The sequence below is a fragment of the Cavia porcellus genome, unplaced genomic scaffold (genome assembly GCF_034190915.1).
Source record: "Cavia porcellus strain 051 isolate PalLab524CR breed Dunkin Hartley unplaced genomic scaffold, mCavPor4.1 scaffold_40, whole genome shotgun sequence".
NCBI lineage: Eukaryota > Metazoa > Chordata > Mammalia > Rodentia > Caviidae > Cavia > Cavia porcellus.
In genome coordinates this window covers 5067805-5093354 of record NW_026947523.1, presented here as the reverse complement: position 1 = coordinate 5093354, position 25550 = coordinate 5067805, and the positions used below count along the sequence as shown (strand labels likewise).

Here is a 25550-nt window from a genome sequence, read left to right as displayed (position 1 = left end):
CAGGGCCGTTTGTTCTCCCGCCCACCTGGTCTGCACCAGGCAGGGGGCGAGGGGAGCCAGCCTCCGTCCCCACAGCCCAAGACAGAAGGCCCGGGCCTGCAGGAGCCATGACGGGGCCCTGAGCACGGGCCTGACCCAGGGGTCAGGGCTGAGCTGGGCTGGGGGTGAGGGGCGGCAGCAGCGGCCCATTGTCCTGCAGGCCGGGCCAAATGAAGCAGGACAGGCAGAAGGTGACAAGGCCAGAGGAGCTCAAGGAGCAGCCCGAGAAGGTGGGCAAGACGCCCTGGACACTGATTTTAGACACGGTCCGGGCCCCAAGGCTGCTACTTGGCCTTGACCCAAGCCTACAGAACGGGCACCTGAGGACTCTCACGTGGCCTTGGTCAAGGAGCCCGTAGGGCACTGCCACAGGCTTGGGGGCAGTGGCTGGGTCCTGGAGGCAGCATGTTCTGGGCTTCCCTGCAGCTCTGAGCTGGGCTGACCCTGCAGGTCCCCACACAGGGTGTCACCCCCATGCCCTCAGCAGCCTGAGCTGGCTGGAAGTGAACATTTGTCCTGGGACCATAACATGCGAGCACAGGTCCTGTGAAGGTCTGAGTCCCCAGAGCTGTGGTGCTAAGAGGGGGAGACTTCAGGGGTGACCGGGCCGTGAGACCCTGCCCTGCCTTCCTGGGTGAGACTCCACAGGCTAGAGGGGACGAGCAAGGTCCTTTTGACCTTGTACCTTCTGCCACGTGCGAAGCAGAACAGCCCTCGTCACCCACACATCCGCTGGCACCGAGCCCTTGGGCCTCTCGGGCTCCACAACTATAAAGAGCAGACTCCTCAGCCCAGCCTCAGAACTAGGTTTAAACCCTAAAGGCTGACGTGCGGCCAAGCAGGGGAGTGCATCCGGGGTTCCCCCACTCCTCACAGGGTTGGGGCATCTGCCAGAGCCCTCTGCGTGCCCCGGGGACCCCGCTCTGGGCTGCTCTCTGTATGCTGGGCCCCGGGACAAGGGAAGGTGGCGCCTCTGGTGCTGTGCTAGGAGGTGCCCTGAGGACTCAGGCACCAGGTCACTGAAGGGCCTGGCTGGGGCAGGCAGGGTCCCGTCGCCCCCAAGCCTCAAGAACTCTTGAGTGCAAACTTGGGGAGACGGCTCTGCCAGGGACGGCCACCCTGCCATCGTCTCCTCAGACTTCAGCCATGCTGTCGCCTTGCCTTCGGCCATCCCTTGTCAGCTCTTCCTTAGCCGTCCTGTCACCTTCCCGCCATCTTGTCCCCTCCCTTCAGCTTCCTCTCACCTCCACAGGACACCCCTGGTCACAGTCCCCCGAGTCATCCTGCCACCTTTCCCCCAACCACTTTCTGGTCAACTTTCTCTCAGACGGTCCACTACCTGCCCATCAGACATCTAGACATCGCTCTATCACTTTTTTTGCTGTTTTTTTTTTTTTTGATTATTTAAAAGAGGGGGGAAAACAACCAATAGAAACAATGATACAGAATTTCAAAAACAGGATAATAGGAAATTAACAACAGTTAATATATTGCGTATTATTACCTTCAAGGTAGTTGCTCAGATGACAAGATACAGGCACGCGAAATGACCCAACAGCGTCTCCCCGTCACTCTTCCCTCAGATGTCCTGCCACACCGTGAGACACCCGTCACTTCTCAGTCATTCCCCTGTCCACTCTCCCTCCACATCTTTTCACCTTCCACGGCCGCCATCTTCCTCTGGGTCATCCCTGTGACCCTTCCCTGGGCCGCCCTGCTCTGAAGTCACGCTGCCCTGTGAGTTCCCACCCTCCAGGCCGCCCGACTCCTGCTCCACCTTGCTGTCCACCCGAGTCACACACGTGGCCTGGGTACGCTGTGGGGAAGGCCTGGCTGCCAATGGGCTTTTGGGCAACCATTGGATGGATCGTACGTGACCGGTGGGCAGTCCTCTGATGACACCAGAATTTGCTGGCATTATTGGGAGGTGAAGGATGTGGGCTGGCTGACAGGAGTGTGACCCTGGGGACTACTGCTCGTCCCCAGCCCCTTCCTTTTGCTCCCTGCTACCGTGAGGAGGGCGGCCTTCCTTCACCAGGCCCTTCCACCATGATGCTCCTGCCTCGGGGCGGGCGCACCACAGAGCGAGACCTCCTCCTTTGGGTTTCTCTCAGGCATCTGTCACAGTGACCCAGAGCTAACCCAGTGGTGAGGATAATGCTCCTAACCGACAGGGCACCCTCCTCTTTCACATCAGCCCACATTTCCGGGGAGCACGGTTTTGGTCTTTTTCGGTCCTCCGGCCGTGGGGTGGCTTTAGGCCTCAGGGGCCAGGGGCCAGGGGCCAGGGACTACCTGCTCCAATGGACAGCGAAACCCACGGGGATGCTGCCCTGCTGGCCTGGCAGCTGCTTCACTCTTAGGTGACAAAGGGCCCTCACCAGGGAGAGCTGGGCGGCCTAAATGAAGGGCACTCTGAGGCGGAGGTGACAGAAGGTGTCTGGGCACCAGCACCCCAATCCTGCCCATCACAAGGACCTGGGGACGAAAGCTTCTTGTCAGAACTCTCTTGGAAAAAGAAGCGAAAGCCCACCACCTTGGGGTTCAAGGGACTGAGCCAGCCAAGGTCGTGCTTCCCGTGAGGCACCCCGATTCACACCTGCTACCCTGGCATGGTTACTGGTAGAGCCTCCTGTCACTCTCGAAGGTGTGCTGGCTGGACGCTAAATGATGTAGTCCCCTTTGGACAGGTAAAGGGCCCATGACAGTGCCGGAGAGAGTGCTTGGTCATTTGCTCTTTTTTTTTTCTTGTCTTTTTTTTGGTACCAGGGATTGATCTCAGGACTTCGTGTTTGCCAAGCGGGCACTTACACTGCTGAGCTAAACCCCTGGTTTTCATCTTTTTGAGACAGGGTCTTGCTAAGCAGTTCAGGCTGGCCTTGAGCTCATTTTGTAGCCCAGGCTGGTCTCAAACTTGCAACGATCCTCCTGCCTCAGCCTCCCGAGTGCTGGGATGACAGGGGTGAGCCACCATGCCCGACTCGGTCATTTGCTCTTAAAATGCACACTCTTGATGGTGGCCATGGGACTCGACGTGGAATAATAAAAGGGCACAGAACCAAATGCACACAGCACCGGTGCCAACCTCCCCACCATGACACTGCACTCAACAAATGGAAGGTCACTTAGGCCAGTGAGGGAGGACCTTTAGAGCTTTCAGTGACTGCAGACAGCCGCTATGGCACAGCCATCAGGCTACCAAGGAAAAGGCAAAGGGCGCGTGGACTTCTCTATCACCTCTGCAGCTCCTTATAAACCTGCAGTTATTGCAAAACGGAAAGCAAAATTTTATTTCCTATTGTTTTATCTAGGCTACACTTGGAATATTTCCTCTAATAAACTCACAGGTAAAACGCATGGATCCTTAAAATACTTCACATGCAGGTTTTTCCCCTCTCCTGAATCTAGGATTTTCACATCCCCCAGGCTTTCTTTAAAATTATTATTTTTTAAAAATTTTAGGAGGGCCTTGCTAAGTTGCCTGGCCCGGCATGGAGGTTGGGCCCCTCCCGCCTCAGTCCCCCAGAGTGCGGGATGACCTGTTTGGCTCATCCGTGGGCTTACTAAGCACAACAACTAAGTCCAGTTGAACTAGAAACCATCGTCCAACATCCCCACTGTCCGGAGCAAGCTCCAGGTCAGTGAAAATGGCCTTCCAGAGGCCCACAGCTGCCCCAAGCCCAGAGCCCCTCAGAGCGCGAGCAGGATGTGCCTGGAGACCAGGGCTCTGCCCTCCGGAGCAGGACCCACCCCAAGACGGCGGCACGGGGCAGCTGGCAGTGGCAGTGTCAGAGGAGCAGCGTCCGCTTCATCTGGGGAGGGGAGAAACACTAACAAAGGTTTTCTCCCTCTAAGAGAGATGGCGTCTCTGTAACCGAGTTCATAACAAAATTCCAAACCGCCACAAAAGGGAGCCGAGCCGACTGGGGCTGCTCTGAGGGACATTTCTGGAAAATGGCTTTGGGGCTCCTGGTGCTTGACGAAGTGCCGGAACTGCGGTAGTGACTACCAGGAAGGATCTGTCACCGCACCTGGGCCACTGCGGAGACGGGTCCGGGGCCTTGTACTCCGTGTGCCCTCTGCACCAGCAGGCGGTCGGGGCTCGGGCTCAGCGGCTGGACTGCAGACCCAGAGCAGTCTGGGGGGCCACACTGCTGCCCCCCAGGCCACCCACGACCATGCCTGAGTCCCCCTGCTCCCCCGTCTCAGTGCACGGGGATTGCATGTGCCTGGGACCAAGGAGCTGCCTCGGCCCGGCACAGGAAGGCAGCTGGGAACCTTTCAGGCCCCTGCCAACCCCGCTCAGCGTTGGTCAGACCGGCGGAAGGAAAGGGGTCTTCGTCGGGAGAAAAGAGCAAAGCTCATTGGGGGGCAGTGCCTTCCTGGGGTGCACAGGTTAAAGACAGAAGAACAGGAGGGACAGAGTGAGAAGGCACTGGCCACGGGCAGACAGGCAACACGGCCGGGCAAGGCAGTGGGGTCAGGGCTGTGGCGGGAAAGGGCACTGCCAGTCCTTTTGGGCTAAGGCTGAGGACGGGGTGAGAGTGAGCTGCTCCAGAGCCGGAACCGGTGCTACGGGTTAGCAAGCTGCCTGGCTGTCACCAGATCCAGACCTCAAGCTGCAGCCGCCTGGCTCTGTCCCTTCCCCGAGCGCAGGTCCTGCACCCGACTGCTTTCAACCACGAGCCCCTCACCTACTGGGAGGGAGAACTGGACCCCTGCATAGCTGCAGACCCGGAGAGGAGGGACTATGGCCCCGGCCATGGTCAAGCTAGAGTTGGGGACCCAATACCCTCACCCAGACTGGGCCAGGTTTCTTGGCCAGGAGCCTAGGGTGACCCTGGATGACTCCTGTCACACATCCGGTTTCCCCTAATCAGAAACTGTCTGCGTTTCCCCCCAGCTCTGTGAGGCCCCAGACAGCTGGGCAGGTACTGGAAGTTAGGGGACAGCAGGAATTTAACTAGCCAAAGGGCTTTGGGTCCATCGGAGTCAGATGTCACGTGGGTGAAAAGAACTCTGTCCTGGGCAGCTTGGATGTCACTAGAGGCCGAGGCTGGACGACCCGCTCGGGCCCCAGGTCCCTGTTCCTGCTGAATCAGTGAGCAGCTAGCCCTCGTCCTGGGCGTCCACCTGGTCCCCCGGGTCCCCCACACAGCCCCTATGACCCTGGGAACGCTGCTGCTTTGGCTTTGGGAAGGGGCTGAGTCCTCCTGTGCTGCTGTTCAGGTGGGCTTTGTTGCTGAGATTTTAAAAACTGGGAGATTCCACCCAAAAATAACTACTGAGAGAATAGAGTTCTTTACCAACATGGCTATCAATGCCGTCCCACGTCGAGACCCCCACGTCTGCATTCTGGGCAAGTGCGGATTTTTGATTTCACTTAAAAATCAGACCTAGCTGGGTACGGGGCACACACCTATAACCCAGCATTTTGGGAGGCTGAGGCATGAAAATCGCAAGTCCAAGTCCCGAGGCACCTCAGTGAAACCCTCAGGTCTACAGTTTGGTGGCAGAGCACGCCTGGCTTCCGTGCCTAGTAAAACACACGCACACACACACACAGGCCAAGATGCGGCCCCTGGAGCCTTTGGGTGGGGGGAGCACTCCTACCCCCGGAAGTTCCCAGCTTCCCTGAGGAATTCGAGAGCATCGGCTCTGACCTCCGCTCCCCAGCTTCTCACTGCTGCCCTCTGCGTGAACCTCAAACCCCACCACAGCCGGGTCCCTCAGTGCCCCTCACCCGGGGCTCCTCCGTCCTGCCCTCCTGGTCCCTCTCCCCTCAGGGCCCGGCCTGGTGTACTGTACCCCGAACTGCACGTCTCTCAGCTCCACACCCCCACATCACACGCTGTGCCTCTGCAGGGCCTCGCCCTGGTTGCTGTGCCCCACCACCCCGTTGCGGTCCTCCTGAGCTCGTTCCCTCCTGAGCAGAACCCTGCAGGCAGCACCCCTGGGCTGCCAGCGCGCCGTCCTCTCCCCCAGGCCCAGGCCTGTGGCCGACACTAAGGTTTGTCACCTCCTCAGCCCGGCAGTTGCTGACAAGCCACACTGGGATGCGGTGATAAACAGGCCACCGCTGTCCTCTTGCATCCTGCTGACCCTTCCAACCTGGAGTCTCACGATGGCGTCCCCAGAGCTCCCCCAGGGAAAGGAGCTCCTCTCTGGCACCCGGGGTGGGTGGCCAGGCCTTGGGGATGCCACAGTGCTGGTTCTCCCCGCAGACAGATGGACGGGAGCCCCGCTGGGGCCCAGGGCCTTCCCTGCCTCCTGGTGGGAGGTTTAAGGGGAGCAGAGCACACTCCCCTGCCTGCCCGAGCCACTGCATGCTGTGACCTCAGCAAGCACCCCAGAGCCCTGGAGCTCGGCCTTTGTGTCCTCTGGTGGACGCTGGGGGCCGCGGCTCAGCAGGCCGGATTTGCCTGTGAAGAAGCTGCTGGAACCCGTGATGTGAATTCCGCTGCCCATCCTGCGGCTGCTTTGTCTTTGAGCTCCCCTGAGCTCTGTACTCTAAGTGTTTTCGTCCTTCCTTTCTCGGGAACTGTTCTCTAATAGAAACCAGGCCGAGCCTCAGTCTCACGCACGGCCCCCTGGGCTGCACCGGGCACCAGCGTGCTGGACCCAGGGCTCCTTCCTACCCCACGCTCTGCTCAGTCAACCCCCTGGCCCCGGTTGGTGGACAAGGCGGCTGCCCGAGGAGCAGCCCAGCCCAGGGCGCCTCTCTGCTCCCCACTTGTCAGCTAGAGGAGGCCTCTGCCTGGCCGGCGCCTGCGGCCTCCTCAGCCATGGTCAGTGGTGGGGGAGGGGCACAGGGCTTTGGCCACCCGCATCAGCCGGGTCCAGGGGCAAGTGACGCCCGGTGCCTTTGTGAGCGCCAGCCCTTGGCCTGACACTCCGCCTGCTGCCTGCAGCCCAAACCCCAGGACCTGACCACGGTGCCGACCCTGAGCGCCTTTGCCTGCAGGACCCAGCTGCAGCAAGCTCTGTCCCCAGGATGTCCCCAGGCAGGCCAGCCAGGGTGCATGGCTGCAGAGCTGCAGGACTTGGCTGGCTGGTGATTCTCGAGCACACAGCGGCAGCACAGGGGGAGGCTGGCATTCGGCCCGGGGAGACCTCGGGCTCCCTTAGAGACAGAGATGTGGGATGGGGCTCCTCCCGGCACAGTGGGCCCACCCCAGAAAGGCCAGCAGCCCCCGGTCACGTCCTCTACCTGCAGCCCCTCCTGTGTCCTCAAAGAAATGCAAGAAACTCGAGAAACGCCAGTGGCTGGGTGCAGCGGGCACAGCAGGAGCCGGGAGGACTCACACAGAGCCGACAGCAGCGCAGAGTGCCACCCAGGCCAGCCCCAAAGCCAGGCCAGGTCCCCAGGGCTGGGCACGTGGCGGGCACGGGTCTCGGGGTGCTCGCCAGTTGGAGGGGCCCACTCACCATTGGAGCGGTGGATGCACGTGTGCTGGTTGTCGCTGAGGAAAAAGCCACTGTGGCACTGGCACTCGTAGCTGCCCATGGCGTTGACACAGATCTGCTGGCAGCCGCCATTGTTGTCCTGACACTCGTCCACATCTGAGGGAAGACGAGGAGAACAGAGGTTACGCCTGGAGCTGGTGGGCCACGGTGGGCGGGACACGGTGGCATTTCTCCAGACTGGCCCTCGGAGGGCCAGGCGTGGTGCTGGATGACCCTGGAACTCTGCAGTGGCATCCCACGCTATACCCACGGTGGCACTCACTCCATGGTGTGAGACCACAGAACCCTCCGTGACACTTCACAGAATGTACTCCATGGCACCTCATGGTACTCCACGGTGCTATACCACAGAAAGTACTCCATGTTATCCACGTACAGCTTAGAAACACTGCGTGGTACTCTAAGGTACTCCACAGGGGGACCACACAGAAGTACTCCACGGTACTCCACGGGGGTACTCCCCAGAAGTATTCCACAGTACTCCATGATGGTACTCCCCTGAAGTACTCCACAGCACTCCATGGTGGTACCTCATGGTGGTACTCCACAGTACTCCATGGTGATTCTCCACAGTGGTACTCCACAGAATTACTCCACAGTACTCCATGATGGTTCTCCACAGAACTCCATGGTGGTTCTCCACAGAAGTACTCCACAGCAGTACTCATCAACCGTACTCCTCACAGTGACTCCACAGAAATAGCCAGTCCCAGCAGCAGCAGCAGTGCTGGCTGACCTTGGCTGCCTCTTGTGTGCTGGGTCAGTCCTAAAGCCTTCCCTTGAAGTTAAGCCCCCGAAGCTCCACAGCACCCAGTCAGACCCTGATTTGTCCATTCACACACGCAGAAACCAAGGCACAGAGGGACAGTCACTTGTCCGAGGTCTCTAGTGCTAAGTGGCAGAGGCAGGATTCAAGCCCGGTGGACAGACTTCCAAACCCGGGCTCCCCGACGTCGTCAGCCCCCCCTATCTCTGGGAAGACAGAGCAGCCCACGCCGCCTCCCCCAGCACAGGAGCCTCGCCAGCCACAGCCGCCACCCTCCTGGGACCAGAGCCACGGGGAGCCGAGGCCAGGGCGGCCTGTGCCACTCGAGGCCGGGGCCCTGCGATGGATTTCAAAAGCCTGGCGGGCGGAGAGGGTTTGAGCAGCCCTGACCTCTGGCTGCTGGGCCGGCCAGGAAGGCCGCCAAGAGTGTTCCCCGCTCCCCGGGAGGGAGAGCTGGACGCCGGCCCGCTCGTTTCTGGCCGCTGGCACAAAGGGTCCGCTGGCTGTGCAGAGCCTTCGCGGGGCTCTGGTCCCGGACAGAACAGCGTGTTTCAATTACCCAGCTGGAACCCCTACTCTGTCAGTTTGTTTAATGAAAGAAGGGCTTCTTAAACCTTAATGTCCCATGGCTGCACTGTCATTTTAACAGGCAAATATATAAAACCACAGAGACAACGTGAGCTACCGGCTGCTTCCAGCTGACCCCAGCATGCACGCACCACGCACACGAAGGTACTTCTGCATGAGGGTGTCGGGCAGTTCCTTTCACCCCGGGCATCTGAAGGGTACGGGCAGATTAGGAGCAGGTAGAGTGACCCACGCAGAATCAGGTGACAGCTCCACCGTGCAGTCACATCCGCTGGGCCCTGTGTGGACTCGGGACTGCAGCCCCCTTTCCCACCCCGGGGCCCACGGCTGCCTCTGAGGCCCGCAGCGAGGTGACTTTATTCTCTGGGGATGTGCAGCAGCCGGAGGAGGGGGGTGCAGCTCCGAACTCCAAAAGCCCCCAAGGCCACCGCTCCTAGGGAAAGGTGGTTCTCGCTGTGAGCAGTCTGGAGGCCGAGGGTCTGACCCAGGGAGCCGGAAGGAAGGGCCGGGACCCTGGCTCTGAGTGTCTTTCCCCTTGAAGTCTTGCTGATGGCTCCCGGCAGGCTCCAGGCCAGTGTCACCAGCTGGCATTGGGCTGTGAAAGGTTCAGGGCTGGCACTGGGTCTTCCTCACCCACCCTCTCAGTAGTGAAGCCTGAGAGTTTAGCAGGAGACTGTCTGCAGCCCGGGTGACGGCTGTGTCCCCAGCAGACGTGACACAGAGGACGCTGAGCTCAGAAAGCGGGAGTGGCCGGAGCACAGCCACACAGCCACTCGGGGAGCGGGGCTCCAACCTGAGGTCCGGCTGATCGGCCTGGCAGCCAGTCCCGGGGGATAGCCAGTGGCTGTCCCTGTTCTCTTGGTCCTTGGCTGCCCATGTTGAGAGCCCCAAAATGAGGTACACAGGACACATGGGAGCCCCAAGGGGTAGCCCTGGGTGCCACCCATCTGCAGCCATCTGGCCGGGCCTACTGCACCTCGCCCCAGGCTGGAAACCCCAGGGCAGTCGATGTCACACATCCACAAGGCCTCAGTGACCTGGCAGCGTGGCTGGGCTGCTGTGACAGGGCTGTTTACACCAGTGGGGAACCACGACCCGCCAACGCTGATGAATAATCCGAAACAAATGCAAGGGCCTGTAAACACTGCCTTTTCCTCACAAGAAGCGATTAACCCGGGGTGAAGCCAAAGAGGGGGCTACCCTCTGTGTTCCCCAAGGTGTCTGACACAGGCCTGACTCCCACCCCTGGAGGACAGACATCCTGTACCTCGGGCCTCCAGGCAGAGCCCAGGACGGGGAGTCGGGCTCTCAGGGTTCTGCCCTGCCCTGCCTTGTGGCACGGGGGCCTGGTCTGCAGGTTGGGTCATTTGTCTGGGGCTGAGCTTGCCCTGCAGGGAGTCCACGGCCCTGTGTCCCCTGCCACTGTCCTGTGCGCAGAGGGCCGGTGAGGCTGGCTACCTTGTCACCACACACGTGACAGCGTTCGTTGCCACCAGCCCTCCCTGCCCCGACTCAGGGCTCTGGCACTTGCTGTGGACGTCCACCGTGGCCCCAGCTTCCACTGAAGTGCCCTTGGCTGTGACGTCCAAGCCCTGAGCATGGAGGTGTGTGACCTGAGTCAGGAGGAGGAGGACAGGTGCTCAGAGCAAAGGCTGCTGGGAGGAGGGCGGACACAGACAACCGTGCAGCTGATCAGCACAGCACCCCCACACCCCAGGCTTGGGCTGCACTGGGCTGTTTCCAGTCTGGGGTCCCCTGAGCAGGCTCCGAGTGGGGAGAGCCAGGCCCCACCTCCGTGTGCTGCCCACCTCCAGGGCCATCATCTTTATTTACAGTCAGCGAGGAAGGCACAGTGCGGGAGGACTGCAAAGGCCCAGCTCTGGGAGGGCGCAGCCCAGGTTGTCACCAGGTTGTACCCAGGTTGTCACCAGGTTGTGCACTGGTCTCCTGGCCTCCATCCCATGTCCCGATCCCTTTCCTGGGGACAGTGGCTGCAGAGGACTCTCGCTGGGACACAACTTGGCAGCGGTCCCTCGGCTCAGGCCACCCTTACCTTGCTCTGTGGTGCACTGGTCTGGCACAGGTTCCCACCCGGCCCTGCCGGCCACTGAAGGTCCCCTTGGGGTCGTGAGCCCCGCTGCGGCTGGCACAGCTGCTTCTCAGCAGGCCGCGGCTGGATCTGCTTCCGGGAAGCCTGTGGCGTGCGGTGCCCACGGGGGCTGCGTTTTGGCCCAGCTGCTGGTGTTTGTTTTTATTAATAGCTGCCTGTTTACCCTGCTTTGGACCAAAAATTCAGGTCGGAGGTTATTTATAGCTCCCAATGGCTTCCGGGTCCAGTGCTGGTTGCTTTGTTTCTATGCAGGCTTCACGATTCCAAACAGAGACTCGGTGTCCTGCTCGGACCCCACCATCCTCTGCACGGCCCCCAGCAGCCTACTGGGTGGGTATTGGGTGATCGTGTCCCAGCTGCCGCCCAGGCTCGGGATGCGGGCAGAGGCGCATCCTCAGAGCCAGCTGGACTGCAGCTCGGGTCGATCCCATCTGGCCCCAGGCTGCGCCCAGTCCTCCCTGGCTCCCCTCGAGAGGCGGCTTAGGCAGAAAAGCCTCTTGGCCATCGAGTGAGGCGTGAGTGGCTCTGGCAAAATTGCATTTGATGATTTAAGTGTAAATAAATGAGAACCAGATGGATTCGATTTCGGGTAAAATACACATAGGTCTTACAGCCTTGGGGCCTGGGTTCTGCCTCAACCAGAACATTCCCTGAGCTCCAGGGCTCTGCATGGGCAGGCAGGGGTACGGCCGAGTCCTGAGGACCTGCCACCTTCATGAGCATCCGTGAGGACTCCTGATGTCCTGGCAGGTCAGCTGTGCGCAGCCCCTGGGGCAGGGCCGGGCCAGGCCTGGGTGCAAGGGTGGTGTACAAGTGGGGTCAGCATTCCAGATCCGAGCAGCCTGGGGAAGAGGGGACACAGGGTCCTGCGGGAGCCGCCCCACCCGCTCATCCGAGCCGGCCTTTGGCCCCAGCTGCCACCCCACAGCCCCCCACTGCTGGACGTTGCTAAGCACAGGCTCGGGCCAGCATCAGGACAGGCCCTGTGGTATGGCCCTGGGACCACGGCCTAGGGGACCTGGCCCCTTTTCCACCAAGGCTCAGCAAGAAACCGCTCCACAGCCGCGTCACCACCTGAGGCCCAGGCTCCTCCTCCATCCTGGCCTTGGGGGAGACGGTTGAAGTAATCGGGGTGCTTAGCACCATGCCTGGCCCCGAACCACTGACAGCAGAGCAGCTGCCGGATGAAGGGCAGCAGGCACAACCCCTGAGCCTGGGAATGTGACAGCACCTCATCCGGAGGAGCGCACTCCGCCTGCCTCGGTCACCGGGCTCCCTGCAAAGCTGCCTGGGATCCCCCAGCGGCCTCTTTTTAACTCAGCCTCTGCCGCTCACCTCCTCTCTCTGGGGACCCCAGCTTCCTGAGGTACCGGACAAGGCCAAGAGCTGGACACAACTGTGTGTGGTCCACTCAGAGGAGTGGCACGGCTTCCTCCTGCGCCCCACACACCACCCCCTGGCTCTCGTCACGTCTTGGTTGTCATTGACATTTAATTCACACGGCACACTCAGCACCTGTAGTGATCGACTGTGTTGCACCACCATAATCAGAAGTTCTGGAACATGTGCCTCTGGCTCAAGAGCAGCCTCGTCTATTTTCAATTAACTCCAATTCCCCCAGCCCCTGGCAACCACCGAGCTAATTTCTGTCTCTGCAGATCTGCCTACTCTGGAGCTTGCAGATAAACAGAAGTATGCAATATGTGTCCTAGTGTCCAGCTTCTTTCTTGGGGCATAATTTTTGCAGGCCTAGTCCGTGTTGTGGCAGGTGTCAGAACTCTGTTCTTTTCATGACTGTGTAATATTCCACAACAGATACTATTTTGTTTAGCTGTTCTCTAGTCCATGGACATTAGTATGATTCTTCTTTTTTTTGTTATAATGATGATGCTAAGAACGTGCTATGCAATATGCTATGTACGTGTTTTTCTGCAGGTGTTTTTAATTCTCTTGGATCTAAACCGAGGAGCGCTGTGGTTAGGCAATATGAAAATGCCGTGTCCAACTGTTTGAGGAACTGTCTGGCTTTCTCCACAGGCCACAGCATTTTACCTTTCCACTAGCAAAGAATGAGGTTTCTGATTCCCCACCCTAGCTTACTGTCTGCTCTTTCCTGTTTTGTTTCCACAGTCATCCATCCTAGCATGGGGGACAGCGTGTCTCGCGTGGCTGTGACGTGGGCAGCTCCTTCTGTACTTCCTGGTCATCTGCATATCACATTGGAGAGAGAAGTCTGCTCAAATCCTTTGCCCACTTTTTTTGGAGACAGGGTCTCCACATGCAGTCCAGGCTGGGCTTGAGCCCACTTTAGCTCAGGCTGGTCTTGAACTCGCAATGATCCTTCTCCCTCAGCCTCCCAAGTGCTGGGATTATAGGCGTGAGCCACCAAGCCTGGCCCTTTGCCCATTTTGAAATCAGGCTCCCTTGAGTTGCATGAGTTCTGCTTCCTGGAACCTGGATCCATCATCCGACATCTGAGCAGGAGCTCAGTACTGCTCTCATTCTGTGCACACTGCCTCCTGCAGGAGCTCAAGCAGGCTCCACCCTTCCCTGGCCACATGCTGCTCCCAGGAGATCCCTGTCCCCTGGCAGACCCACACTGATCAGCCAGCTGTCCACTCCACGGCCCCTGACTGTGGACAGAGGCTGACTCGGTGGCTGTGCAGCAGACACCGCCGAGCTACCAGTGCCTGAGCCGAATCCTGCCCGGCTTCCAGGAGCACAGGACAATGCCTGTCTTGGCACATGGCTGCTCCTGCCAGTCTCTCGGGGCCAGCCGCTTGGCAGTGACGTTGGCGTGGTGTTGCCTTCCTCACATCAAACATGTGGGCTCCGCCTGCCACTGAAACCCAGGTGCAAGGCCACCTGCTCACCCTCTCTGCCTGTTTCCTGCCCTCGCCTCTGCCCGCCCTCTGGGCTTCTGCCTGGTCCCTGGCACCCAGGTGCGACCTCCAAGTGTCAGCCAGCTGTGCCGCGTGCTGCCCGCAAGTCCCTAAGGACAAGCATGCCCTTCCCCAGCCTCACCCCCGGTGGCCTCCCTTGCTGTGACTGCAGTTCCCCCTGACCACGCCTGTCCTGTCCCCTCTGCAGGGCCCTATGCCTGAGTCCCTGCCTGAGACACCCCCTCCCACTGTGGTGGAGCTGGTTCCTCCTCTGGGCCTCAGCTCGTAGGCCACCAACCCCCAGGAGCAGAGAAGCCACCTCTCGGGTCACCTGGCCTGCTTCCTCCAGAGCTCCCTCCCTCCCGCCACCTGGTGCCTTCCCTCCCCAGACAGGGGCTGGGCTGGGCCTGTCTCCGGCCCTACTGGGCCCCCAGCATCCTTGTACATCCTGGGTGGAGACGGAGGCCCCAGCCATGGGAGAGACCTGTGTTACTGCCAGGCCCTGCCCACCACGCCCCTGCTTTCTCACTGGTCTCTAAGGGTAGACAGGAAGGGCCCTCGGGAGGCAGCAGCCAGCCGGGTCCCCAGCCGGGTGACGGAACTGGATGGGAGTGGCCAGCCCACCTCCTTCCCTGTGGGTCCCTGATGCCACATGTGGAACCGTGCGCGGCATGGACGTCTGTGGGATGCCTTGGGCTCTTGAAAAATGTCTTTCCGTGGGGAGGAAGAGGGGGGACTGGAGCGGGGGAAGGAGAGAAGCAGGCAAACAAGCTGAGGGGGCACAGTCGTGCCCAGAAAGGGACGCTGCCTGGACATCAGGTGTGGTACTGACGGGGCCAGCGCCCTGCTCCTCCTGGAAACACTGCCCTCCCTGAGGGGGCCTGGGGCTCCCCAGACACCCACGTAGGTCCTCGTGCAGACGCTCCTGCCTGGCGTCAGCCCCAGGTGCTGACTGACCTCGGCCTCCCACAGCCCAGAGTTCAGAGCTGGTTTCTCCTGCTGGTGCCCGGCACCTCCTCCTTCCTAAGCTGGCGAGCGGAAGACCCCAGCCTCTCCCCTGGCAGGCTGCTGCGGGCACTGTCGTGCAGAAGCTGCTTCCTTCCCAGCTCCAGAGTTTGGCTGACGAATGGGAGGGGAAGGACACGCCTGCCCTGGCCAGCTGCTCCATCGCCAGCAGCCCCATCACCAGCAGCCAGCCCCTTCCTGTCCCTGGTATTCCTCCCTCAAGAACCTGGTCACTAGCGGGTACAGTGGCACAGGCCTACAATCCCAGCATCCAAGAGGCTGAGGCAGGAGGATCGCTGTGAGTTTGAGGCCAGGCTGAATTACACAGCGAGACTCCATCTCAGAAACAAACTCTAACTACCACAGGTCTCCGTAACATTTCTACAAAATTGTTCTATTAAGATTCTGAACTTAGAGGGACTTTTGAAAAACAGCAGAGAAAAATGGGTCAATAATCCCACATCAGACACGTGCTGGTTTTCTACTTGTGTATGTCGCTCTGTATGTGGCCCTCAAGTCCAGTTCGCTTTTGGAAAGGTTGAACAGAAGGGTCCCCAGGCTGTGCCTCGAGCCTGAGTAACCTCCTGGCCTCCGCCTGTCCACTCGGTGAACGGATCCCAGCCTGGGCCTGTGGTTGTTCCACGCCCTCCCTTGGATGACCTCCGAGAAGGGCGTCCGGAGCAGCCACAGCCCCGTCTGTTTCGGGGATCACCGTCTGCAGGCAGATTCCCAGGAGGGGGGCCCTGGGGGTAGCACCTGAGCCCTCCCTGCTCCTGACTGGCATCCTCTCCCCGCTGTGTCACACATGCAGGGCCCCTGCTGGGGTGACCATTCCCAGCCCATCTGCCACTCCACTGGGACCCTGGGCCTCCATGCGGAGGGAGCCCGTGAAGGGGATCCCTAAGCCTAAGCTCAGGGAGCAGCTCTTTGTAGGGATAAGGAGGCAGCGAGGACACTGACCCAGCAGCTAGGGACCAGGGAGGGATTGGCACGCTGGAGCAGAAGGTGGGTCACGTGTGTGTGCACGCACGCACATGTGTCTGTCTGTCTGTCTGTCTGTCTGCAGAGGCAACTGAAGCAGCAAGGCCCTGGGGTGCAAAGGAAGGGTGGGGGGCCAAGCTGAGCATCGGGGAGCCTCTGGCATCCACACGCTTGTGGGCATCAAGCTCCAGGCCTGGGACCCACAAGCAAAGTACAAGGCTGGCTCTGCTGACTGAGGGCGACCACCTCGCAAAGCACCAACGTCCACCACGGTGCCCATGCTGCTAACTGGTCAAGCTCACCCGCCTCGTGGCTTTGTCCCCACTCCCTGAAGTGTCCTGTCTGCCCCAGCCCGACTCCACCTGACCCTCTACCCTGAGCTAGGTGCACAGCCTGCCCACCCCCACCCCCACCCTCCGCACAAGCGCCTGGCATCACCCAAAGGGCTCCATGGCTGCACTGTCTCCCAGGCTCCTGGGGCCAGCACTCAGACCTGCGCTCACAGCAAGGCATGGGCCACAGGACAAATGTCACTTTTTGGGGGAGGGGCGGCGCGCATGCATGGATGTGATGACCAGGATCACGCGGAGCTGCCTCTGCGCCCAGACCCCACGGGACCCCAACACAGGGATGCACAACTGTTCGTCTGCAGGGGTGGGCGGGCAGTGGGGGCTCGTCTCCTGTCTTGGCTCCAAGTGCTTTTTGTGATTATTCTATGTGTGGAAGATGGAGGAGGAAACACACCTGAAACCCGGTTCGATTCTAGCGCAGGGGAGGAGGGCGAGGGTGTGCGCATGCGCATGCGTCTATGTGCGGTGCCAGGGCCCGCAAGGGGTCCCCAGGCAGAGGAGCAGGATGTACAGGGGCCCAGGGGCAGCAGGGGCCCAAGGACAAGCTGGAGTGGCAGGCAGGAGCCAGATGACAGGGTGGTCAGAGGGCAGAAGTCAGACTCCCCCTGGCCACAGGGACCCTAGGAGAGGACACTCAGAGGGGCCTCCACCAGGGCTGTGCCCTGGTATCTGACCCCTTGGTGGCTGGCAGAGGAGCTGGGGGTGGTGGCAGCAGCAAGCTGGCCTGTGGGCTCCTGTCCTTGTCACTAAGGCAGCAGTGGGTTGGTTACATAAGACCCCAGACCGGGCAGCCATGCAGCTGCCCACTTCCCACAGCTGAGCGGTACCAGCTGGGCACACAGTGTCCCTGCCAGCTATTTCTAGCTGCATGTGGCCAGGATGAGGTGGGTGACGGGGAGGGACGCTGGGGCAGGCCGATACCCAGGGCTGGCTAACGGCCACTAGAAACCACAGGGGCCTGTCCTGCGTGTGTCCACAGTGACCCCTAATGCTGCCCAGGGCCCAGCCGCTCCAAGACAAACAAGAATGTTGGCAGAGGGCGCTGGGCTGGAGCCCGAGACACCCACACGTGTTACGAATGCCCCTTTTTGGGCTCCGCTGCCGTGTCTAGCCCGGGCAATGTTTTGGTAGCAGGGTATTTTTAAAGAGGCTTCCCAAGACACTTCTTGTTTATCCCTTAGAGTTCTGACCCAGCCCTTGGCACGGGGACCTCGAACGGGAACAGATGACCACGGCAAGCGTCTGCCTGCCTGGCCGGCCCTCGTCCACAGCAAGGTGTTTTTCTTTGCTGTTTATGGACTCACATTCTCTGCCCAGGACAGAGCAGGGCTTCTTTCCTGAGCCACCAACTCAAGGCCCATGCAAAGGTGGGGCTGGCAAGGGCTGTAGGGACGACAGGGTTAAGCCCAAGGGAGAGACAAGGAGACCTTGAGCAAACACTCCACCTTGGTGGGTGACGCAGCCCCTGACCTGGGCTCACTTCTGGGGGTGAGGGGAGGACGGGGGAGCGCACTGTAGCCACTGCGCACCCCCAGGGACCACCACCATCAGCACAGCTCCTTTCTGGAAGCAAAGGGATGACAGAGAGCTGGCCCCAACCACCGGCTCGGAAGGGAGTTGGGAGTGAGGCCGGCGTGGCTGATCCCGATTCCCATCCTTACTGCCTAGGAACAGGGACCAGAAGGACCTGGCACAGAGTCAAGGCCTGGGGGAATCTGCACCAGCAGATCTTCCCATCCGAGTCTCGGGGTTCCCAGGTGAGGGTGTGCCATTCAGGGGGTTCCTCCAGAGCTGACACCTGGCAAAGACCCATGGGGGTGAGCAGAACTGTCAACTCGGGCTGTGAAGTTGATTCCAGCAGCCTTCTGGGCAGGTGTGAGCGCAGGAGGGCGTGTGGTCAGGGAAAGGAGAGCCGTTTGCTCGCTGCAGGTCTCTGCCCTGAGAAATGAGGCAAGAGATATGACAGGGACCCTGTTTTACTGTGATGAAGATGCAGAAAAAGACTGGCCATGGCCCCTGAGGCCAACTCACATGGACATTGTTATGGATTCAAAGCTGGTGGTCAACTTAACACCAGGTGAACTGCATGGTGCTGAGTGTGGATGGCCCACGTGAGGACCGCTGTCAGCATAAAAGGAGACGTGGACAGGAAGGGTGTGGCGTTGTGTTCTCCTAAGGGTTGCTGTTGTTTGGAGCTGTTGGTTCTCCTGGAGGAGCTCCTCATGCTGGCTCCCCTGGTATGAACTCGGCTGTTATCATTGGAGGAGCTCAGGACCTTGTCACTGAGAATGGTTGCAGTTGACTTTGGGGGAGCTCTGGTCCTCACTTTGAGCATCACTTCCTGGCTCTGGAGGGGAAGATGTGTGCTGTTCAATCTCCAGAAGCTTGTCATGCTGGCTTTCTGACACATGCTTGACTGTTATCATCACTGGAGGAGAGGAGCTCAAGATGTCCTGAGGATGGCTGTGGTACTTTTCAGGGGAGCCCTGGTCCTTACTTTGAGCATTGTTTCTTGGCTCCAGTGCAGATCCCTCTGCCTGCTGGCACAGAGCCTTCACTCCACTGGTGCAGACTTTCTAGCTTCCACCGCTGACCTTTGGGCCTTCCCAGTGCAGATCCATGAAGTAGACTTGCATGAGTTATTGTCGTGGGCTCTCGGCTTTCACCTGAACTCATATAGGTTTTTGCCATGGGATCCAGGCCCGCGGCTGGGTTTTCTAGGTCTGTAGTGTTGGGACAGATTTCCTGCACTTTGTATTTGACTCCTTGGGTGACCAGTATAAATAATACTATAAATTATGTGTCCTGAATGTATTTGCTGTCCTTGCAATCCCTGACAACAAAAGACAACATCCCAAGATGCTGGGAGGAGGAGCCCCTAGCTAGGGGGTTCCCTCCATGCTCCTGGGGTGTCCAGGGCTTGCAGGGATAGGGACGGGTTCCATGGTGAGCAGGGCTCCCATCCCCGCCAAACCTGCATCCCTTTCGGCTCAGGCACGTCAGGGTGCGGGATTCTTACGGAAAATGAGACCTGGTGTCAATACACCACACCAAATCCTAAAACGGCTGCTTGGCGCCCAGGGGAAGTGGAAACCGAGGCACAAAGGATGGAGCCATTTCCCAGGGTCCCCCAGCAAGTCAACAGCCCAAAAAGCCTGGCTCCACCCACCGCCCCTTCACCCTGGCACCTCCCCTGGGCTCCCTGCACTCAGACAGCCCCACCGTCCCCCCACCATTCTGAGCTGGCCCTCGTCAGCACACCCGGACTTCGCAGTGACCTGGGGAGACGGACGCCCATCTGTAAGGATGTGTAACACTGCCCTGAGCTTCTTTCTTCTCAGCTCAAGGAATTTCCAGCCCGTGAGCGGCCATGCAAAGCCAGAGGAGAATTAAGGCCCAAGTCTCACTTGCTCTGTGACAGCAAATCCTTGCAGCCAGGCGTGTCTGGATCACTTGAACTCAGGCCAAGAACTCAAGAGCCGTGGGGGCTGGGGTGGGCTTGAAGAGCGCAGGAAGAGACTCTTGCTTGGCTCCGCTTCGAAAACACTGGTGTTTACGCGCAGGGGGCTGACTGTCCGGAGCTGTTTAGTTTCTCGTTAAAATGGTCTGCATTTTTTTTTCCTGGTCAGAAATGCACTGGGGCTGATGAAGTATGAAGACAAATAAACAGAGGCGCCTGGAGTCGGGGCTGGGCTGCCAGGGAGCAGCAGTACGCCGTCTGCTGCTGTGGCCCCGGCCGGCGGGCCCTTTCATCAGGGTGGCCACTGCTGCTCCCCGACGCAAGCCCCTGGGCACCTGAGCCACATCCTCCCTGCAGCTGGGCTCTGGGTCTGGCCAGGAGCCCCCGGCACCCTGCAGCTCCTCCTTACTGCCTTCTGTCTGGCAGACCCAGGAAGCATCTGCACAGCCGTCTCCTCACCTGATCCTAACAGAGAGGGAGGCGTCCCCAATGTGTGTCGACTGAAACTGAGACTGCAGGATGAGGCGACAGGACCCCGGTCATTGCCTGGGAGTGGAAGCCCTGAGCCCACGCAGTCCCGGCCACGGGAGGAAGGACACGAGGACCACTGTAGTGGTTGATTGTGTCAACTTGAGCCGTGTGGAAGCTTAGCAATTCTACAGCCTAGGGTGCAGAAGACCCGCCCCAGGGTGGCTCGGCGCCTGCATGGTATAAAAGCAGGGAGGAAGGAGAGGTCATCAGCTCTGTTCTGAGGAGCTCCAGGCTCCACCTGTGGCTTAGACGTGGTCTCCTGGCTTCTGCCTTGGATCCTCCAAACTTCCGGCAGACACTCTTCAGCCTTCCCTCGCAGACCCACTGGCCTCCTGGTGCAGATGTGCACGGAACACTGCACTCAATTCCAGACCTGGGATTGAATCCTTCGGCCTCTGGCTTGCAGACACCTCGCCCGCTTCCTCACCCGCCTCTGTGGCTGACCATCGGCTCACCGTCGTAAGCTGACCTCCTGATTTTTCATACATGTGTGTATCTTGTGTTGTGTTCACTTGGCCTGAGGCCCGGCCTCTTTGTCAGCTCAAAAAACACATAGCTGGGTGCATGGTGTGGCGGCACATGACTGTAATCCCAGTCTGGGAAGCTGAGGCAGGAGGATCACAAATTTGAGTGTATCTTGGGCAACTTAGTGAGACCCCATCTCAAAATTAAAAAGGGGGGGAGGGGCGTTGATCACATTCAGGACGAGGAGCTAATTCCCACCTGTGGAGGCCTTGGTGGGCTCATCTCACTTGGCTCCTGCCCTGTCCCTGGCACCGAGCAGGCTCATCCGCCAGCCCCACCTTACAGAAGGGGTTACAGAGGCCCAGAGAAGCTAATTGCTTGCCCCAGCCCACACTCTAAGTGATGGGTTTGGAACTCAGAGCAGACGGGTGGCAGGCAGTGTGGCACCATCTGCATATTGCCAGCTCCCAGCCAGGGTGTGGCACGGGCCAGGCGCCTGGGAAATGGGCAGAATGAATGAATATCCACGTCTCCCCTCTAGGTTTCAAAGGCGTCTCAAAGCTGATGGCTCTCATGGTTTTCCCCAGGTCTGACTACACTGAAGGCACCTGGACCTGATGCCAGTTCCCTCTGGACGGCCACTGACCCTCACAAACAGGATAAAGTCAGACTGACCCCTGGGTGCTGCGTCTCCACCCCGGCCACGGCGCACAGCCATGTAGAAGGCCAGGTGAACCCCCCGTGGTTGAATGTGGTCCTCGGCCTCTTTCCTCCCGATGTCCCATCCACCAGGAGCTCTTGTTGGCTGTTTCCAAAACACGCTCTGCAGTCAGCCATGGCCTCCTCTTAGCACACTGGCCAAGCCCCCTCTCTGACCCAGGCCACTGCGTTGGTCCCTGCTCACGTGACTCTACATATTCCTCGAAGTGTATTCTCTTCGCGGCAGTCAGCAGGATTTTTTCTTTTTTGTTTTTAATCCAGTTGTCCATGAGAATGTGCGAACCCCGGGTCAGAATGTCGTGCAGCTTCCCAGTGAACTAAGTGTAATCACAACCCTTCCCAGCGTCCGCTAGGCCCTCGGTGACCGGGCCCCTCTGGACTCACTTCTGCCTTCTGCCTCACTCCCAGCACCATGGCCAGTCCCCAAGTGCACCTAGCCCGTCCCACCTCAGGGCCACATGCATGCCCTGCCTCTGCCTGGACCCCGGGCTGTCCCTCAATCTTCAGGCACCACTTTCTCCTCCTCCATGGCTCCTGGCTCTGTCTCCTCCTCTACATCCGGGCGGACCTTCATGACTGCCTTCACGGGTGACTTCCAAGAAGGGACTCCTGAGGCCGGATGGGAAACGTTCTGTGCCGCTGACCCCACCACTATGCCGTGGAGGCGCTCACACTGGGCCACGCAGAAAGACCAACTCCAAGGTGACCCCGGAGGGTTCTGGCCACCAGCCAACATCAACCACTGGGCAGGAGGCAGGACGATTCCAGCCCTTGGCTACCACGTCTTCCAGCCGAGGCCCCAGACACTGAGGTGCAGAGTCCAGCTGTTCCTGCTGGGGTCTGTCTGAGTTTCGGACCCACAGATACACACTGAGAATAGATGGTGGGTTTTTTTTTTTTTTTTTGTCTTTTTGAGACAGGGTTTCATTCTGCAGTTCAGGCTGGCCTTGAGCTCACTTAGTAGGCTGGACTTGCACTATGATCTTCCTGCCTCAGCCTCCCAAGTGCTGGGATGACAGGCGTGCACCACCATGCCCAACCTTAGAGAGTGTTTTTACCACTTACCAAGATGGTTGTATGCTGGAATCCCATCCATCTGAAGTTGCCACCTGCCTCTGGTACTTTTTTCCGATTTGCCCCGGCTCCCTTACAAGTGTTTACTCTCTGCTCCTCGCTCTGTGAGCTCTGAAGTACCGGAACGGCTTCAGTTCCAGACCCCCCAGTATGGACCTTCAGCACCCAGCTCCCCGGCACACGGCAGGTGCTCAGATGGATTCTTTTGCTTAAATGATCAGCTAAAGGCAAGTGGAGGGGGCTGGTACCACCACTAAGCCCGGGCCTCTTCTTCCCATTACAGCTGGGAAGGTCACTGCCTTCTTCCCCTATCAGGGTGAAGCGTTTGCGGTGATGGGCCATGTTTACAAACCTTCCCTTCCCTTGTGCTATGGATATGTATTTAGATACCCATGATGCACCTGGTACCGCACTGGATTCTGGGAGACAGACAAAGGGAGACCCAGGAAGTAGGGACAGCACAGTGGGAGGGAGGGGGGGACAGCATGGCAGGGCCACAGACTCCGGGCAGTGGGGGTTCGAGCAGGGTCTTGAGTGCTGAGGGGGGCTGTAGGGAGCAGCTTTCAACAGCAGAGATGTGCAGAGGGCTCGAGGGGCTCAGAGTGCAGCGGGGCTGGGGGGATGAAAGAGGCTGCGGGGCCCCGGAAGCCATCAGCTGGTGAGCGGGTGCTCCCGAGGATGCAGGGGGGTTTGGATGAGGAGTGGGGCGCAGCATTGCCTGACAGGGCAGGGTAGGTAGGCTCAGAGTCACAGGCTGGACTCTGGGCCCAGTCCACTGGCTGGTCCTTGTGACCTCGCAAAGGTCACTTTCCCTGTCTGAGCCTCAGTTTCCTTGTTTGTACAAAGAGAATACTCCTGGCTGCTGGTCAGGGTATTCCGAAGACCCAAGAGAGGACACGAACACAGGCTCGTGGGCAGCTCCAGCTTGCGGAGCCCTGACCAAAGGGCCTGCACCTCACCTCAGCAGAGGGGTCCAAGCTTGAGGCTGTGCACACAGTAGGTGCCCCTTAAGTGCCCATGGGACTCCAGCGATACTGCAAAAATCGCTGATTCTGCTGAGCCCTGGCCACGGATGACTTCTGTCCGACAGGGAGAAAAAGTGAGGAGAGACAAGCCCGGCTCCAACTGTGAGGAACTCAAAGAACATATTTTTCAGTGAGTCAAGGTAAAGCTCGAGGTCGAAGAAAACATCTGGCTAAGTGAACTAATGGCTCTGGAGAAAAAGGAGCCTCGCTTTGTGGAGACGGGAAAAAAATTATCCACTGCTGGTTTTAATTTAAGATGAAAAAATATCTTATTCTATTAGCCTAAATATTGCTCTGCTGTCCAATTGCGTGGAGTTTGGAATAATATTTTTCAAACAGAACTACTGCTATTTCAAGTAATTATGCCGCTAAAAGCAGCCATTTGGGCTTGGGCAAGGTCTCATCATGGTTCCAATTCCCTCTGGTGTCATTTTCTGTTATATTTGAGAAATTCCTCAATAAAGATGTCAAATAGAGAGAGGGCTGCACTTCCCGGAGGACAGACCTGGCCCCACTCCAGGACACAGCCCCAGGCAAGCCATCTCCACAAGGAAAAAAACCTCCTTTATTGAAAAGAAAACAGAAGGTTTAACTGCAAAAACGCAGGCCAGAAAAAACGATCCACCATGCACCTCACGCACGTCTGCTAAGCAACTCGAATGCTTTCGGTACTTATTTCTGGGGTGCTCCGGGTTCTGTCCCGCTCACCACCCCTGAGGAATTTAGGGGGCGGCTCCCAGAGGATTGTTACAGCTGGACAAAATCCTGGCCCAAATTCTGGAGACAGAACAGCACCAGGCTGGGTCTCTCTCCTACTTGTGATGGCCGCAGGCTGAGGGTCATGATGACCAGAGGGGCTCAGGACCCCAGGAGACAATGACAAGCCAATGGCTCAGCCAGCCCCTCAAAGCCCCTGCTCGGTCCCTGGCAGGCTTGTCCTGGATGCTCTGCCGGGCAGCACACAGACGATTCCAAATTCCAGGCAGGTGGTTAAGTGACCAAGGCGGCTGGCTGGACCCCTGGTAGGGACGGGCTCAATCAGGGCACCCCTGTCCTCGAGCTCACACTTTATCCTTGCTCTGCCCGCCTGTAGTGCAACGCACCCCACAAGGTCTCACATCCGGAGCGGGGAGGGACCGTGGATATCCGGAGCACATAGCTTGGGTACCTGAGACCCTCAGATTCCTCCCCCAAGGGGTCCCAAGTCTCCAGTTCTTAGACACACAAATGTCACTGAAGTCTGAGCCCTGCAAAGGGTCAGCTGCTTTGGGGATAAAAGGCCAGAGCGCCGACACTTAGGTTAGGGAGCCCCCAGGCTCACTGCAGGGCAGGACAGAGTACAGATCCCGGCACAGAAATCCCAGAACCCTGACTCCAAACACGGCTTCCTGCTCACTAGGAAGGAATGTGCCAAGGTGGCAGCGGCAGGCATCGAGGCGGTGTTGTCTGGAACCGTCAGGAGCTGTGCCGGATGCAGGCCTGTCTGCACTTCTGTCCCGAGTCCCACGGCTGTCGGGGGCTGGCTGGCTGTGGCCTCGTGGGATCGATGCTGGAGACACCACTTTTTACACCCCAGCAGACAAGTTACATGGAGATAACCATCACAAACCTAACAAACGCCACCGCGGTGGGACACACAGACGTGCTGGTGGGTCAGGTGAAGGCAGTGCTGCTGGCTTGGACCTGTGCCGAGATACAGTGATGACAGAACTCACAGCCCAGGACAGAACTTTACAGCCACCCCTGCCTCCTGTTTAATCCCCGCTCTTCTGCAGCCAGACTGACTGACCCATTCCTCAGCCGGCAGGGGACTCAGGTTGACAGGGTCTGAGGAGCTGGTCCAAAAGTCCACAGTGTGCATCACAGGGCCACCAGAATTTGAGCTGTCATGTTCCTCCAAGCCCAGCTCGCCCTTGGAGCATGATTGGTCTTGGCCAGAGTGTATGGGGCTCCCTTGTCTGACACCACACCAGGCATTTAATTCTTAGGGTGGTTCATGGGTGAAGGGGCTGGGGCTCCCAAGGTCAGGCTGGGTTGGAGCTGCCTGGAATTGAGGTCTCATTGCTCTGAGCCGGAGTTTAGACTTG

General features: G+C 59.1%; 1 protein-coding gene across 5 annotated transcripts in view; it reads right to left on the bottom strand.

Annotated features, from left to right (window-relative positions):
- The window catches only part of Scube1 (signal peptide, CUB domain and EGF like domain containing 1), a 93089-nt gene that overhangs the window by 47627 nt on the left and 19912 nt on the right, over positions 1–25550 (bottom strand). For 3 of the 5 annotated variants that reach the window (XM_063243921.1, XM_003470559.5, XM_003470558.5), the window contains exon 4: positions 7468–7602. In XM_063243921.1, the coding sequence (XP_063099991.1) occupies positions 7468–7602 (135 nt within the window). Of the gene's footprint in view, positions 1–7467; positions 7603–8036; positions 8412–10913; positions 11053–25550 lie in introns of those variants that run through there. The other 2 variants (XM_013153140.3, XM_013153139.3) reach the window with 2 other exon arrangements.